The 15,212-nt window shown below is 43.2% G+C and overlaps 1 protein-coding gene across 1 annotated transcript in view; it reads right to left on the minus strand.

The window, feature by feature from the left end:
• The window catches only part of prdm16 (PR domain containing 16), a 163,092-nt gene that overhangs the window by 69,783 nt on the left and 78,097 nt on the right, over nt 1-15,212 (minus strand). The window contains exon 5 of the mRNA XM_076102219.1: nt 13,150-13,200. Coding sequence (XP_075958334.1) covers nt 13,150-13,200 — 51 coding nt within the window. The remainder of the gene's footprint in view (nt 1-13,149; nt 13,201-15,212) is intronic.

A 15,212-nucleotide genomic window follows, 5' to 3' on the forward strand; every position in this document is an offset into this window, starting at 1 on the left:
TCTTACTTATTTCAAGCTCACATTCTTCTCCCCTTGTACCACACCAGCCTTGTCAATCATGTGCTCTGTGTGAGAAAAACAACTCCTAATTGTGAGGAAAGAGGAGGGGGCACACATACGAGCATCCCTAGGTTTACTGAATGCTTGCACCCAATCAGCAAGACATAAAGATAATAACACACATTCTTCGTCTTTCTTTACTTCTCGCTCTCTTTCATTTTCTTGTCTCTTTCTCGCTGTCTCTTTCTCTCATTAAATCTGTTCCACCCTTAAAACCCTGTAGGCAGGTGCTACTGTAATTAGCCATTATTTGACTATCAAAAGTCAGGAGTTGATTAAATGGCCGCGAAGCAGCACGCAGAGCACTTTCCCTCTGAGCCCAGCCCCATAATTTCAAAAGCTTCTTGCAACCTGCTGAGGGCCTTTCAGGTCTGTGAGACGCCGCTTCCGACCGCTGGTAAGAGCCTGTTGCCGGCGGTAATCAAAACTGATAATCTTACAGGAGAGAAGGGGGGGGGGGGAGTTGTGGGTGGAGGAGAGAAAAGAGAGCGAAAGAATGAAATGGTTGGGGGCTTTCGGGAGGTTGGAGCTCAAGCAGCGAGCCTTCCATTAGAAATGTGTTGTGGCTCTGAGGGGGCCGGTGGCCAGCAAGCGGTGAAAAATGCTGCCTTCTTAAGTCAAGTGAATGGCATCTCTTTAGTGATTAGGAGCGGTAATAATGGGCACCCCTGCCTGTTACCCCTAAGTCCATTTTATTGCTAATTCATTTACCTGTTATTTCAGACAAACTTGACAGGAGTCACCTGCTAAGAAGTCATGTTTGTCAAGCAGGTATGCCCATTAGCTGGGGATCTTTAATCACCCTCACAATGGTGGAGGGGAGTTGAAAGGCTGGCCTTATTGTCAGCAGATAACACCACACCACAGTTATCCTGACCAATGTGGAAAATCTTTTCTGCTCCAAAAATAATTAGACTTCATCCCTGGGGCGATTCTTAATTAATGCTTTTTTTTTTTTGCATTGTAAGTGGATTTTAAGCCAAGCTGATCTGCTTTTGTGCTCTGCTGTGAAAATCCTGTACACTCAGGAAAAAACATTACATTTGACCTGGTGCATTAAGGAAAAACAGCTGATTGAAAATGAGTTATGAAAACATGTAATAATCTCTCTTTGTGTGAAATTAAATCTAGCTCCTTTTGACTTCAGTACACAGTTTCAACTGCAGACCGACCTTTTTTTTTTAGCATTTTCACGGCAGAATCCCCTTTCACTGAGCAAAGACATTAATATCCAAATAAATATTTGACTAGATATAGTTTATATTGGAATAAATCATGTCATATACATGCTGCTTTATTCCCCAAGGAGAATTGGGGCAAAATAATCACTTTGACTCCCTGGTTAATGTTCTGGATAATTCTCCCAAGGGAAACACTCTCTATGATAATACCCCCATATGAGCATCTCCATCTGAAATGTCACAGCTGAGATTAGAGCGGGGTTGACTCCCTGTGTATAGTGTATTCCCATGGAGTGTGGAGAAAACTAAATGGGTTTCAGTATTAACGTAGCGGATTGAAGAAGCGCAACAAAATATGTAAATATATACAAAAGATTTGATTGGATTATTACATTTGGGTATAGAATTTATCTGTGAAAGTCTTTTGCCTAAGATAATAATCACCACTGAAAAAGAAAGGAGGTGTAATTGCATTTAAATTGAGCCTTTGCCTAACATCTCAGTATAGGTGTTAGATCACCCTCTCCTTCAGTGCGCAGGCCACAGGCATTGTCTATGAGGGTTTGTATGAACAGAGTGCAGGTCACTCTATGTGTTCTGCAGTAAACTGTCCCCATTAGTTTCACTGTTGCTAGATGAATAAAAGGATTATCCACTATGAATTAAGACACTGAAAACCCCTCTCTCGGGATGATGCTCTATGTGTGTGTGTGTCAGGGGTGGGGTGGGGGTGGGGGTGGGGGGGTCCCCTCTCATTGCCTGTCTCTCCTGGGATCCCCTACTCGGCCTAATCATTGTTTCTCTAACAGATAATTCTCCATGTCCTCACACGTGTCGGTGCGTGTGTTTGTGTATGTGTTAATTAGAGCTGTGCCGGCTGCATGCTCTTCCTCCTAATCACTTAATTAGGGGTGACGGCCCCGATGCTTGTTTACTCAATTAGCCATCCTCCTTAATTATGTAATTCACAGCAACAGTCAACTGTCCTTGTTAGTGAGCTCAGTGACGGAGCGATGCGCTGATATAGCTGGGTGCTTTGGGTTCGTTTGAAAATGTGCACAGCCTTCCACCTGAGAGGGAGAACATTCATTTGTATGAGCATTTTCTTTTTTTGGGGATGATTATTAAATAAAACAGCAAGCCATGGGACAGTTAAAAACCAAATGCAGAAAAGGGGAGCTGGAGCCATGTAAAATAGTCTGTATGTCACTTTCCTCTTAAGAAAACACACACTCACACATGCATCACCAGACACTAGGCCATGCTCATGGACTGCATATGAGTGCTGAGCCACATGCCTCGGATTACTGTCGCTCTGATTCCCTGAGATTTAGTCATTAATGATATAATCTACGTCAAAAAAAGAAAGAAAGTGAAATCTCATGGTGAGTATGATTGATGGTTGCTTTAAATGGAGGCGTCCAGGGCTGGCTCTATTGTTTCTCCTGACCAGCCTTGCCACTTACTCCACACCACCTCCACCCCGGCTCCTTCATGTGGATTAAGGCCTGCCGTCTATTTAACAGTGCATTTGAGCGAAAGGGTGACCAAGGTGAAGCTGGAGGGGGGGGGGGGGCGGGCAAGGGGGGTTGGCAGGGTGTCTGTGCTGTGCCGATGCGGGACGTCCCTTGCGGGACAGTGCCAGGCTGCGCTGTGGGGAGACGAGACAGGGCCTCCCCAGTGGACTAATGCCCTGTAATGAAGATTAAGACTCAGTCAAAGACCATACTGTTCAGCCGAGATCGGAGGGAAGGAGAGAGAGATGGAAGGAGGGGGAGAGGGAAGGAAGTGAGGATAAAGGATAAAGCAGGGATAAAGAGGACAGAAACCCTGGTTTTCAGAATTATCCTAATTTTCAGCAACAGGTACAGATACCGTCAACAATAGAAAAAATGAATGCATGAAATAATTAAGTGATTTCTTGTTTACAGAACCATGTAAACCCACATTTTTTACCTCTTCCATATCAACATTTCTGAACCAGCTGGGAACAAAAACAGATTTTTGTCAACAATGGGCTGACTGCCTTACAAGCTGTTCGGAGTAATCGCCTCTCAAACCATCACTGCAGCCGCAAACCTTTATAGAAAAATCCAGTGAAACAAAAAACGCTCAACCAGCCACAAAGTAAAAAACTAGTAACAACAAAAACACTCCTCGGGATAAGATTTGGTAAATTAAATTGAACACTGTTTCCTGTCAATGCTCATTGATACAGTCATGATTTTTTTTACAGCTAATGTGCTGCTTACAGCAGATATGGAGCATCATTATCATTTGGTTTCCCTTCATGTCATCAGTTTTTTTGTCTATTTATTTGGATCCCCATTAGCTGTTACCAGCAGCTACTCTTTCTGCGGTAAAGAGTGTCCTTTATTTCACTGTGAGAGAAAGTAATGGCGCTTTTTGTATTTCTCTCTAGTTTGCAGGCCCTGCTCTAAAAATCTAGTTGTGTGTGATTTTAGTGAAAGCTAGTTGATGAATTTAAATTTGATTTCACGGCCTATCCGGGCCCAGCAGACAGACACTTAAACACATGAGCAGAGATATACTCATGTGTATCTCCATATATGTGTGTGTGTGTGTGTGTGTGTCTGAGGCCCTCGTTCGAAGTATGAAGACAGTTAACCAGAGCAGCCTGAGCACACGGCACGCTTCACTTACCACTCGGTGGCTGAAAGCTCCCTTAAGACTTGTTACGCACAGACGCACTTCCACTGTCTCCCACCATCGTCTTATCCTTCACTTGTTTCTTGTATTCTTTTAGGAACATTTTCAGATGTTTTGACTACCCAAAATATTCAAGGGGGCAGAGAGATGTGCAGACATAGGGATGGATGGATGGATGGATGGATGGATGGGTAGGTGGGTGGGTGGAGAAAGGGGTATCTTTTTTCACATGACCTTGTGTTGGCGGGGCCGGCCTCTCTCCCCCACTCTCTGTCTCTCTTCCCCAGACGGGCTGTGTCTGTGACTGGACTGGCAGTTCTTGCCTCTCTTGGGCATTCTGGCATTCCTTCCCTGTCTTGCCCCCCCATCCCCCTGCCTCCGGCTGTCTCTTGCCCTCTCAGGGTTTCCATCTTTACTGACGCTCACTGTCCTGCTTGAACTCCATCTTTTGCCCGTCTATCTATAGACATTGTGTTGTGTCAACACCTCCCCATCTCCCACGCGCCATGTCTGTTTCTTTGGCAGTTTTTTTTTTCGGTCTTTCCTCTTTTCATGTTGATTAATGAAGCGTTGTGAAAAAATGACAACAAAGAGGGACATTATAAAAACGTGTGTCCAAAGCCCCCATTTTTCCAAAATGTAAAAGTATTTAGTGAGGTATTCTGAGCTGCACAAAATATAAAGGTGAGATTCAGTGCAACGTATTCTGAGCTGAAACAGACTTTTTGAACACAAAAGAAATGCTCCCCATTACGATGCATGCATTCGTTCTCACGCACGGATGAAGGGAGATCCTTGTCTGACACGTGACATATTTTTGAGGAGCAGGACCACACAACTCTCTGTTCTCTTGCCCCCCCCCCCCCGCCCCCGCCCCCCTGGCTTCTGAGTCTCCGTGGCAACGCCATGCGGGTCGTCATGTTATTATCACCAACGCTTGACCAGCCGGCCCTCTGCATTCACTATGTCTGCCTTAATGGACTCACTGCTTTCCTGACAGACAAGAGAGAGTGTGTGTTTTTTTGTGGGTGTGTGTTTTGTGTCTATTTTCAAGTGTGTGAGCGCCAAATGTCCTTACACGCACAGAAAGATGACAATAATCCTCCAAAGTGGGGACATTTAACCAGTAAGTGGTAAAGCCTTAGAGATGTCATGTGAAATATCTCTGCTTTATAAATGCAGCAAACCATAACATGTTCATATCTTCGAATCACAAGAGTTTATTTTAAGAAGAACATTTATCCACCTCATTTGACAATATGTCCTTGGGTTTAGGGTTTTGGGATTAAGTTTTGGGATTAAGTTTAGCATAAGGGTTAAAGGAAAATGATCATACGTTTGTGACATTTAAAAGTGAAACTTCACCCCAAGGTCTGAGTCCACACACTGTATCATTTTGAGAAATGCAAAAAAAGTTGGCAAGGGGCTAAGAGATGAAACCACACTCACTACCGTACAACAAAAGTCTTCATGCAGCAATATGACAGCTACAGTAGCTTGGATAACAGTGATATGGCATGGGTCACAGAATCTGATGAATTTACTTATCAGACGACTTATCTACATTATTTCAGGACATAGATTAGTACCAACTGGTCGACTCTATATCTCAGAATTGACGTTGCTAGATTAGGGCAGGTTGTAAAAAAGTAGATGACGTTTTGAGCTATTTTCAACCATGAAATGTTATTTTATATATAGTTGGTAAGCAATGTCAATATATTGATGTGTTTGCTCATAATACAGTCATATAATAAATAAATAGTTAATACAAGTGTGCAGTTTTACCATTCCAGTTGCAAAATGTTTTAGAAGGAAGATACTTCATCTACAGAAGGCCTATGTTTGACAGGTTATCCATAGGCACAGAAGAAAAATACTGTTAATATCAAAAAGTATTACACTTAACAAAATAATAAGTTATTTTTTATTTAGTCTCCTTAGATATGTCGTGATAATTAGGGAGCAACAGAATGTTCTTCTTAGGATAGTAAAAACAAAGGTGTGATGTATGTGTGTGTGTGTGTGTGTGTGTGTGTGTGTGTGTGTGTGTGTGTGTGTATGTACGTGAGTAAACTCATATGACAGCCCCCGCAACTGTCAGACTAGCGCCCTCCTCCTTTTGTTGGGTGACCCCAGAGAATGTGTTGGAATGGCCACTGGGAGAGAGATTATGGAGAGACAAAGACTGCAAGGGACGGAATGAGAGACGAAAGGCACAAGAAAGAGAGAGAGAAAGCGAGAGAGAGAGAGAGAGAGAGAGAGGTCAGGGAGCCAGCTGATGTGAAAGTGCCTCCGATCACCTCGTGCTTCTCCTCCGCCCCCTCGCTCTGTCTCTCTCTATCTGTTCCACTCTTTCTTTCTTTCGTTCCCACTTGAATTCCTCTCCCAGCGCTTCACCCCATTGTGACGTCGGGTTTTGATCGGCGATAACAACAGAGATGCGTCAGTCAGGGCCCACACACACACACACACACACACACACACACACTCACACAAGGTTAAAAGTGCCAATGCAAGTTAAAAAGTGGCACTCAGACACTCGCGCACACACACATACATGAACAGAGTGACACACAGCAGTGGCCTTTGAGTGAATGCTCCTCACAAGGCATAATGACAGCATTCTGCAGTGACCATAGCTGGGACAGTTCCCACAGACAAGACAGAGAGAGAGAGAAAGAGCATTTCTTTCTGTCTTCACCTCTCCTCCTACTCCCCACCTCCTCTCCAACAAACCTGACTTTGTGCGGACCGTGACCTTCCACCGATCAACGCTATTGGCTCACAAAATCTGGACAGATGACTTGGTTGTAAACAGTGATTAAATACACCAAAAACTATCTTTTCAGCACCAAATACACTCCGCTTGAAAGCTTGAAAGTTGGCTCTGAAAAGTTTGCAGCTTGCTGAAAAATGGCACTACAAACCTCTCCAACCACTCCTCCAACATAATCAATAAATAACCACTAATTAATAAATAAATCACTCAATATTACACCTCCAGCTTTGGCGAGGTGATAGCGTGGCGTAAGAGTGTATTGGGCGGTGTGTGCACATTTTGAGGGTTTGGAACATCTTGAAGAGACATATCAACAGCAGAGAGTTGTTTGAGACGGATCTTTAGTGACCAGCCATCCTACGCAAAACAGCAAGCTACAAACTTTTGAACTTAAATGCATTGAGTATTTCAGGGGAGTATTCGTTTTCAATTTTCAGGTCAATGTCAGGAGGCAAGTGGTATGCTTTGAAAGATTATCCTGCCTGAGGATCCAAACATTCCCCAACATACATGATTTTGACCATGTGAGTTCAGTCTCTGCATATTTGTCTACCGGGAACCACTCCCCATCCCTCCGTAACCTACCACACAAACAGTACATGGAAGCTCAGTGATCACTGCCTCCGGTTCTAAACCACTTTTTTTCCCTCGTCTGACCCGACACAGTGCAGGATTCGGCGGTGTATATTTGGAAGGTGGTGACGGTGGCGGTGCTGGGTGGGGGGGCAGGTTACGGAGCCGAATGAAAACATGTCACTCAGGGCCCATTAAAACGTAACCCTGCCCAGCAGAAGAAAGGGACCCATATCATCATTAAGTCATCTCGGGGCGAAGCGAAAACCGCAAATATTATTCCTGCACCCCCATCAAGACACACACGCACACACACTCCTCCCCTTCTTTTCCTTCAAATGACAGAGAAGACGGGATGATTGGAGCTACGGTGTGTTTGCTCACGGCCTGAGAATGACAAGAAGATGTTTGGGAACTTCCTGATCATGCATTGGTTTATATGTTTTCAAGAGCAGACAGTAAGTAAATCATACAGTCATTCTTTATCCCTTCCTGTAGACAAACCTTTCTATGTATCTATCTTACCTTCTACACACTCGATTTTTCAGTGATGATTAATCCCTTCATAATTAAGGCTTAATTATTCATTTCAGTAAACGAAATATCTGAAAATAAACCCAAGTGAAGTCCTCAGCCTTGCCTGACCAATAGTCCAAAACAGATATATATAACAATGTTTGGAATTATTTCTTAAAGAGTAACAATTTAACAATTATACAAATTGTCGTCAATTAGTTTTCTGTTGGTTGACTTAATTGATGACACATTTCTGCACTTCATGCATCTGTGCACTGTATCTATGCCATACAGAGTACAAGTCAAATGTATCGAAGATGTTTTGGTAAATTCCAACTTTCTAGACTTTCAATTTATGTCTGTTTCTGGGCAAATCAATCCACAGTCAAGTCATGGCTCTGGGGAGCCCACTCATTGATGTATAAAGACAACTGGATACAGCGTTGGGGGCAGGGCCCCATTCACTCCGATGAGAGTTGCTCGGTGGCGCATGAAGCAAAAGAAAGTTTGCCTTCATTGTACTATCAGTGCATTTTACAGTTTGTACAACCTAGTGATTTAAGTAAGGGCTTTTCAAATGGGAACTATTAAAACTGGGAAGTTAATTTACAAAAAAAAGTATTCACTCAGTTACAGACGTCTCTTTCCCAATGTAAGTTTATTGGAAAAAGTATTTTTGGGCCCAATGGCATCACTTGAAGGACCCGGAAGTTGTGATTCCATGGTTTGGCTATTATGTAAAATTTGCTGAAATCCCCCCCCCCCCCCCCCCCCCCCCCACACACACACACAGCCACCTCTGTAACCAGGGGGCATTTGTGATGTTCAGCAGCATGAAAAATGACTTGCCCCCGTGGCGCACCGGGGGTGGCAGTGATTATAATATCCAGATAATCATTTCAAACAAATTATCATAATTATCAATCAATCATGAGCCTATTTAAGCGGGGGGAGGGATGGGGGAGTGTAGTGCTGTTGGCAGGGGGTAAACTATGGCCTGGAGCACTGGATCACTTCTGTGACCCATGAGCCTCCCTCTGTCCACATAATAGCCCTCATACATTAAGGGTCATTTAGCTAGCATATTTAGAGATTCAATTCCATTCAATATGGGGGAAAAAAAGACATTCACACACAACTAGGTGCACACACACACACACACACACACACACACACACACGTCAACTCACAACTGCAGCTGACCCCCATTTGGCTCCCTCGTCTTTCAACACGGAGTGGAACAAAATCTACTTATAGGTCAGAGTTCATATGAACCCCTCTCTCCATTTTCAAAGCATGCAGCGTCTAAAACATTTACTGCATATGTTGCATCACAAACATTGAATGCTAGAGTTTGACTTAAAAGCACATCTCTGTGGAGAAAAGAAAAACAGACACAAATCACTATCTGGAAATCATCAGGGCTAAAGAGAAATATGTTAGGCAAGCATGTCCACCTTCACTCAGACAAATAAGAGAGGAAGAGTGACACAGGCGGAGTAACAGAGACTTGATCGTCTTAAAGAGATATTCCGCTGTATCTTTTCACAGTAAATCCCCTGTGAAAAGCAGCATGAATTGATTCAATCGCGGTGGTATTGAGAGGTGAATGAATGGGGCTTGGAGAGCGAGAGAGACGGATAAATTGAGAGAGACAGAGGAGATAGAAGGAGAGAGAGAGAGATGGATAGTAGCCTTCGGGGGAGATGATCGTCTTGGGAAAAAAGCAATCAGTGCTCATTGATTTTTTCAGCTGGTTGAATGGAGGGTGTCTATCTGGAAGTCATTATCTGCCATCTGATCTGCTGGAGTGTTTACACACGTCAGGATGGACAGCGGCGCTCCTCTGAAGATGAGGATTAACACACACACACACACACACACAGTGCAAAGACTGCCTTTTCACCCCCTGCTCCCTATCTGGCTACCACTTTTAAATCCAAGGAATCCAAAAAGAAACACAAGTGCCTCCGATACCCTATTAACTTCCACATGCACACACACACACACACACACTCACACAGACTTAAGTATATGTGCAGTGTGTGAATGAGAATATACGTAAACAGGGCCTAGACAGCTAAACAGACAGATAGTCCCGATTTGTATGGCCGGACCGGGCCGAACTAAACAATCCTTGATCCTACCATCAATAGCCACTGATAGCAATCTATAGCTCCAACAACACCATAGCGTCTGCTGAGAGAGAGTAGGGGATGAAATGAGTGGAAGAGGGTGGATGAAGTAAGCAGAGAGGGAATTCCGATAACACATCTTTTCATTTTCTGCCTGTGGGTGGGGTGCGAAGATGCAAGGTGTAAGCCAATATGGCTCGATCCATATCTAAGCAAGCGCTGGATATGAATCCAAGGCCTTAAACCTCTCTCACACACACACACACACACACACACACACACACACACACACACAGCTGTAAGCTCTGGGCAGCTTTCAGTAAGTGGACTGGAGAAGCTACAATAACATCTTTGCTTCCGTTTTATCCCTTGCATTAACCCCGACTCTACCAGTGCCCCCCACATGGCTTTTTTCAGACTGACTCAGTAACGTGGAATGAACCTGTGTTTGTGGTCAGTTTGAATGTGTCAATGTGTGTATTATTGAGATTGTAGTGGGTTATGCAGATATAAATAAATATAATTGTCTTCTTATTAAGACATATGTCTTTCGTAGATAATATCCAGATTTTTCTTGTATTTTTTTATTTTACTTTTATGTTATTATTTCATTCATGAGTACAGAGTTTATCTGCAACACAGTATCTGTTTACTTATTATTAAGTTAAGCAACACTACGTCCACTAAACAATCTGTCTTTGGAGTACCAAATACTTATCTTGTGTCAAACACAGGGTTTGTGTGCGGCAGTGGTATAAGTTATGAAGTTGGCACGTATTGATGAGGTTACTAAATATTCCATGACTTGTGAAATATCTGCGTCAGGGCCTCGCGCTTCTGGAATTCATTTAAACAGAGAGAGAAGCCTAAAGTTAGCCCTCTTTATGTCTTCCAGCGCTCACACATCTCATTTCATTTATTAATCCATCCATGTACCTTGCCTGTTTTGTACAGGAGTTGTCAGCCTGCCTTTATAGAAATAACCTGTGACCATAGTGGTTGCAATATAGTTCACATTGACTCGACAATGTGCACTGTACCGATACTTCCCTCTATATAAAATATATCTAACATATAAAAACACAACAACAGGTCTGTTTTTCTGTAACGTAAAGTGCGGCAACAAATAAAAACTAGTAACACTCGCAGTCATGCAAACACACACACACACACACACACACCTTTCAACAGTTAACGAGTTTATTCACAAGCTACAACTCAATTAGCATTCTGCCTTAATCAAGCATAGCGATGTTAATGGCATGGTGGAGAAAGGAGAAGTCAATGTTTAAGTGCGTGTGCCCATGCCCTGTGTGTGTGTGTGTGTGTGTGTGTGTGTGTGTGTGTGTGAGTGACTGCACGATGTGGATGAATGAGTCATGTCATAAGGAATGGCTCATGCATAATTTCATTCATATTCATAACAGGCATGTGGTCTGCCACCGCCCGATGAGGGCCCACCGCGACTCACACTCTGCATAATGAGATGTGGCCAGTGTGTGTGTGTGTGTGTGTGTGTGTGTGTGTGTGTTTGGGTTTTATGTACCGTAGGTAAGCATACTGTATGTCTGTATTCTGCATCTGTGTGAGCCCGAGAGTGTGTGTTGCGCATGACGCTCCTATCAGTGCATGTATGTGTGTATGCGCGTCTTTGCACTTCTGAGTGTGTGAATGTGTGTGCGTGCAGAGTGGAGTGCGCGGGCCACTCTTATGTGAAAGGCGGTGAGGTAGTTTATGAATCCGTCGAGGTTTTTCCACATTGTACGAACATGTGGGGAACAGGGACCAGCCCAAACCACCTGCGGTCAACTCTTAAAATAAGCTCATTGACTAATGTAGGATTTCAAATCAACCAAGCAGTCTGTGATTTGCATGCCTGCCTGTTTATAGAGGGAACAGCAACAAGACCCTTGACCTGAAATGCAAATGTGGACATGTACGTTATTTGGTTTTTCCAAGGGCCACACTGGTCATAGTTGTGAAATGCGCCAAAAGAGATTTTAGGGGAAATACGTCTTGCTAAGGCTGCTCACGAGGAGTCTACTCTCACACACTGCATTTATTAAGGGGAGCTGGATTATGTATTGAAAAATAGTCCACCATTAGTTCTGCTGCTGATGTTTTGACCGTCATGTCATGTGAGATAAGACAAAAGGCCCATGCAAACTTTGCAGACAAATTCCACATCTCAGTTTCAATTTCTTTGACAACTAAATCCACGATGAACGCCACTCATGTGACATAATGAATGTTTAAGCTCAGTTCTGTCAACCAACATTAATCAAAGTCCACATTACAATTGTAAACATATGTTTTTGCAACTAAAGTTTTTTTTTTTAAACAATGCCAATAGTGGGTTTGGGAGTAGTTTGAATTCTGGTGCCATATACTGCAAATATGGATTGTTCTTCTAATCTGATAAAACCGCATATAATTTACTGCCGTCCCATTTTTAATCATTGATTCGGGCTTCAACTATCCTGCCATTGACTTGACTGGGAGCAGCGGCAGCATGGCTTCAGTCACTCTCAGAAAGAGTGTCCACTCTGCTGCAGCCATTGTTCTTTCATGGACCATTAGATGGACATGAACTCTCTCGCTGTCCTGCCTTGACCTGGCGACACTGGACGTAAAACCAAACTGCCCAGCCTCTTCAATCAATTTATCACCTCATAAAGTGGTCAGTGACTGGTCAATGGGATGTGTCGGTCACAGTGTGTGTGCATGTGTCAGTGTTTTTGTGAGTGAAGAGAGACTTTCTAAGTTACTGAAAATGCCAATGAACGCTTAAAAAAAGGATGATTTATCCGTTCAAGCCTTTGTATGCTCTGCTGATAATCTCAGATAATGTAATTATAATAAAAATATTCATGATAATTAAATATACTGTATATCATAATAATATAGCTATTCAAAAATTGCACAAATCAAAGCTGCAGCTGGACGCGCATGTACGGACATAATTAGTGTGTATAAGCAGAGCCAGAGGAGTTGAGAGGAAACTTTGTTACATTGTCTTACAAACGCAGACATACAAACGTAGAATAGACGTCCCTCTACTTGTTATGCTTGCTATAAACTGCCACTTAAATCACTTCACCCTCACAATTACTTTCCGTACCTTTGATGTTGATGAAGACAAAATCCAGCATGACATTTGTCATACAGGGCAGGGTTACAGAGACGGGAGACGGGATTCATAAAATAGAAACAACGGGTGTAACTATCCTACCTTTTTGATGCAGCTGTCAGGGGAGTCTTCGTCATGGTCGTTCATCATCTGCTGAGAAAACACAAAGAAGATGTACATTGGTAAAGCGCTTAATGGTACCAAAAACCCACACAGTTTTTTCAAAAGTCAAGAAGAACAATAAACCAGGCAACAATATTTGATTTGATTGAGAAGAAAAATCTTTTTTATTAAAGAATGAAAAGAGAAGAGAAGATTGATTCCTGTGCTTGACAGGGACTCGGCCGTGGGTTGACGACATGAGCACAGGGTGTTCACAGTTCATCACACAGACCCTCTGGGCTACAAATGTGACCAGAGGGATATAATAATGGACTGAGGGGTCACAAAAACACACACAGAAGCAAAAATAACACTACAAACACACACACTCTGATGAATGAATGCCCCACAGATTTTAATTCTCCGCTTCAGCGTTGCAGGAAATTTCGCTGAGACCATGTCTGTGAGTGTGTGTGTATGTGTGTGTGTGTGTGTGTATAATTAAGCCTTCAAGCAATATTTACTGGGGGCAGATGGGTGGTAGAATGCTCCCAGTGTCTGCCAGAGGAAATGAAGGAAGTGGGGGAATGATGAAGAGATGGGGCTGCCCTGCCTCAATGAAGGGGAATTTCACATATAATGGCAACCCAGAGTCTCTCTCCGTCTCTCTGTCTCTCTGTCTCTTTCTCTCCCTCTCTGAAGCCCATTGATGGCAACTGAGGATCAAAGAAGCAATGCAGACTGTTTTCAGAGCAGTTTTAGGTGGGGTGGGGGATCAGCGTGGTACTTACCGAGTTTAAGTGAAATTAGGCCTATAAAACTTCCCCAGCACAGACTCCCTATCCTCCCCATCTGCCCTTTCACAGTAGGTGTGTTGTTGGGGTGTTCTGACAAGACTGGCTGCCTTTACATTAGAGCTGACGTATTGAAGTTTGTATTTCCTCAACCAGCATGGCCCACCGTGATTGGCAAAGAGACATTTATCTGCTGTGGAATCTGCCATGGAAACTGTGGAGCCATTCTTTCAATTCTGGCATACAGCAACGTCTTTTATGCCACTTTCTATACAAGGCCTCAATTCACAGGAGGTGATTATGAATTGTGTGTATGAGCCGGTGGATGTGTGCACTCGCATGTGCCTCTAGATAAAGGTGTCCATACTGTAAGTTTCTCTGTGAGACTATTTATTCCCCAGGAAATTAGAAAAACAGTTATCTCAACAGGAGTTCACTCTCAACTCTTCTTTCTCTCCTCTCACTAAACAGTGAACCAGATGGGCCATATGTGCACCGGCGTGCCGTACGAAGTGGTTTCCTACATTAAGCTGTCAAGGGATCTGTTTCTCAGCCTCAGCAAATGGGAGCAATTACACCACAGATACTTACAACAGTGTTCTCAGCCTACTTACACATCATCTAAACCTTTACAGAAGCATCCTGTTCCTGAAATCAGTTCCAAACAACGCAACAACAACAGATGCCTTGTCCCTCACGGCCAATTAAATTTGTCACATCATTTTGACCGGTAACTGTAGCGCCCCTATTTTGAAAATGTGCACCCTTTCAAAATAGGGCGCGACAGTTACTGGTCAAAACGATAAGTGGTGAGGTGCAGTTTCATTAAAGTTTCATTAAAATCAGACCACGATGAATGATCAGATGAATAAACAAAGCCAAGGAGCCTGGTCAGCCTTTTCTCAGTTGTTATGACACTCTTTGAAAATGTATAGTACATCGTAGTGTGTGTTCATGTGTGTGTTCATTTTTTTTACTTATCTACTTTGTGGATTACATAGTACAACCCTTCAAAGTTACATCTGTGTGTCAGAGCAAAAGGGGTTTCAGCAGGATGACAAATTAAGTTAATCTGTAAGTAAAAATGTGCTTGTAAACTTCAAACATGGCGATAGAGAGAGTGAGAGAGAGTTAAGAGAGAGAGAGAGAGAGAGAGAGAGAGAGAGAGAGAGAGAGAGAGAGAGAGAGAGAGAGAGAGAGAGAGAGAGAGAGAGAGAGAAGAGGACTTCCCCTTTATTTTAATGCACAGGACCAGCTGTAACAGTTTAC

Source organism: Anarhichas minor, unplaced genomic scaffold (assembly GCF_050575085.1).
Source record: "Anarhichas minor isolate MPS153535 unplaced genomic scaffold, ASM5057508v1 ptg000003l, whole genome shotgun sequence".
NCBI classification, from domain to species: domain Eukaryota; kingdom Metazoa; phylum Chordata; class Actinopteri; order Perciformes; family Anarhichadidae; genus Anarhichas; species Anarhichas minor.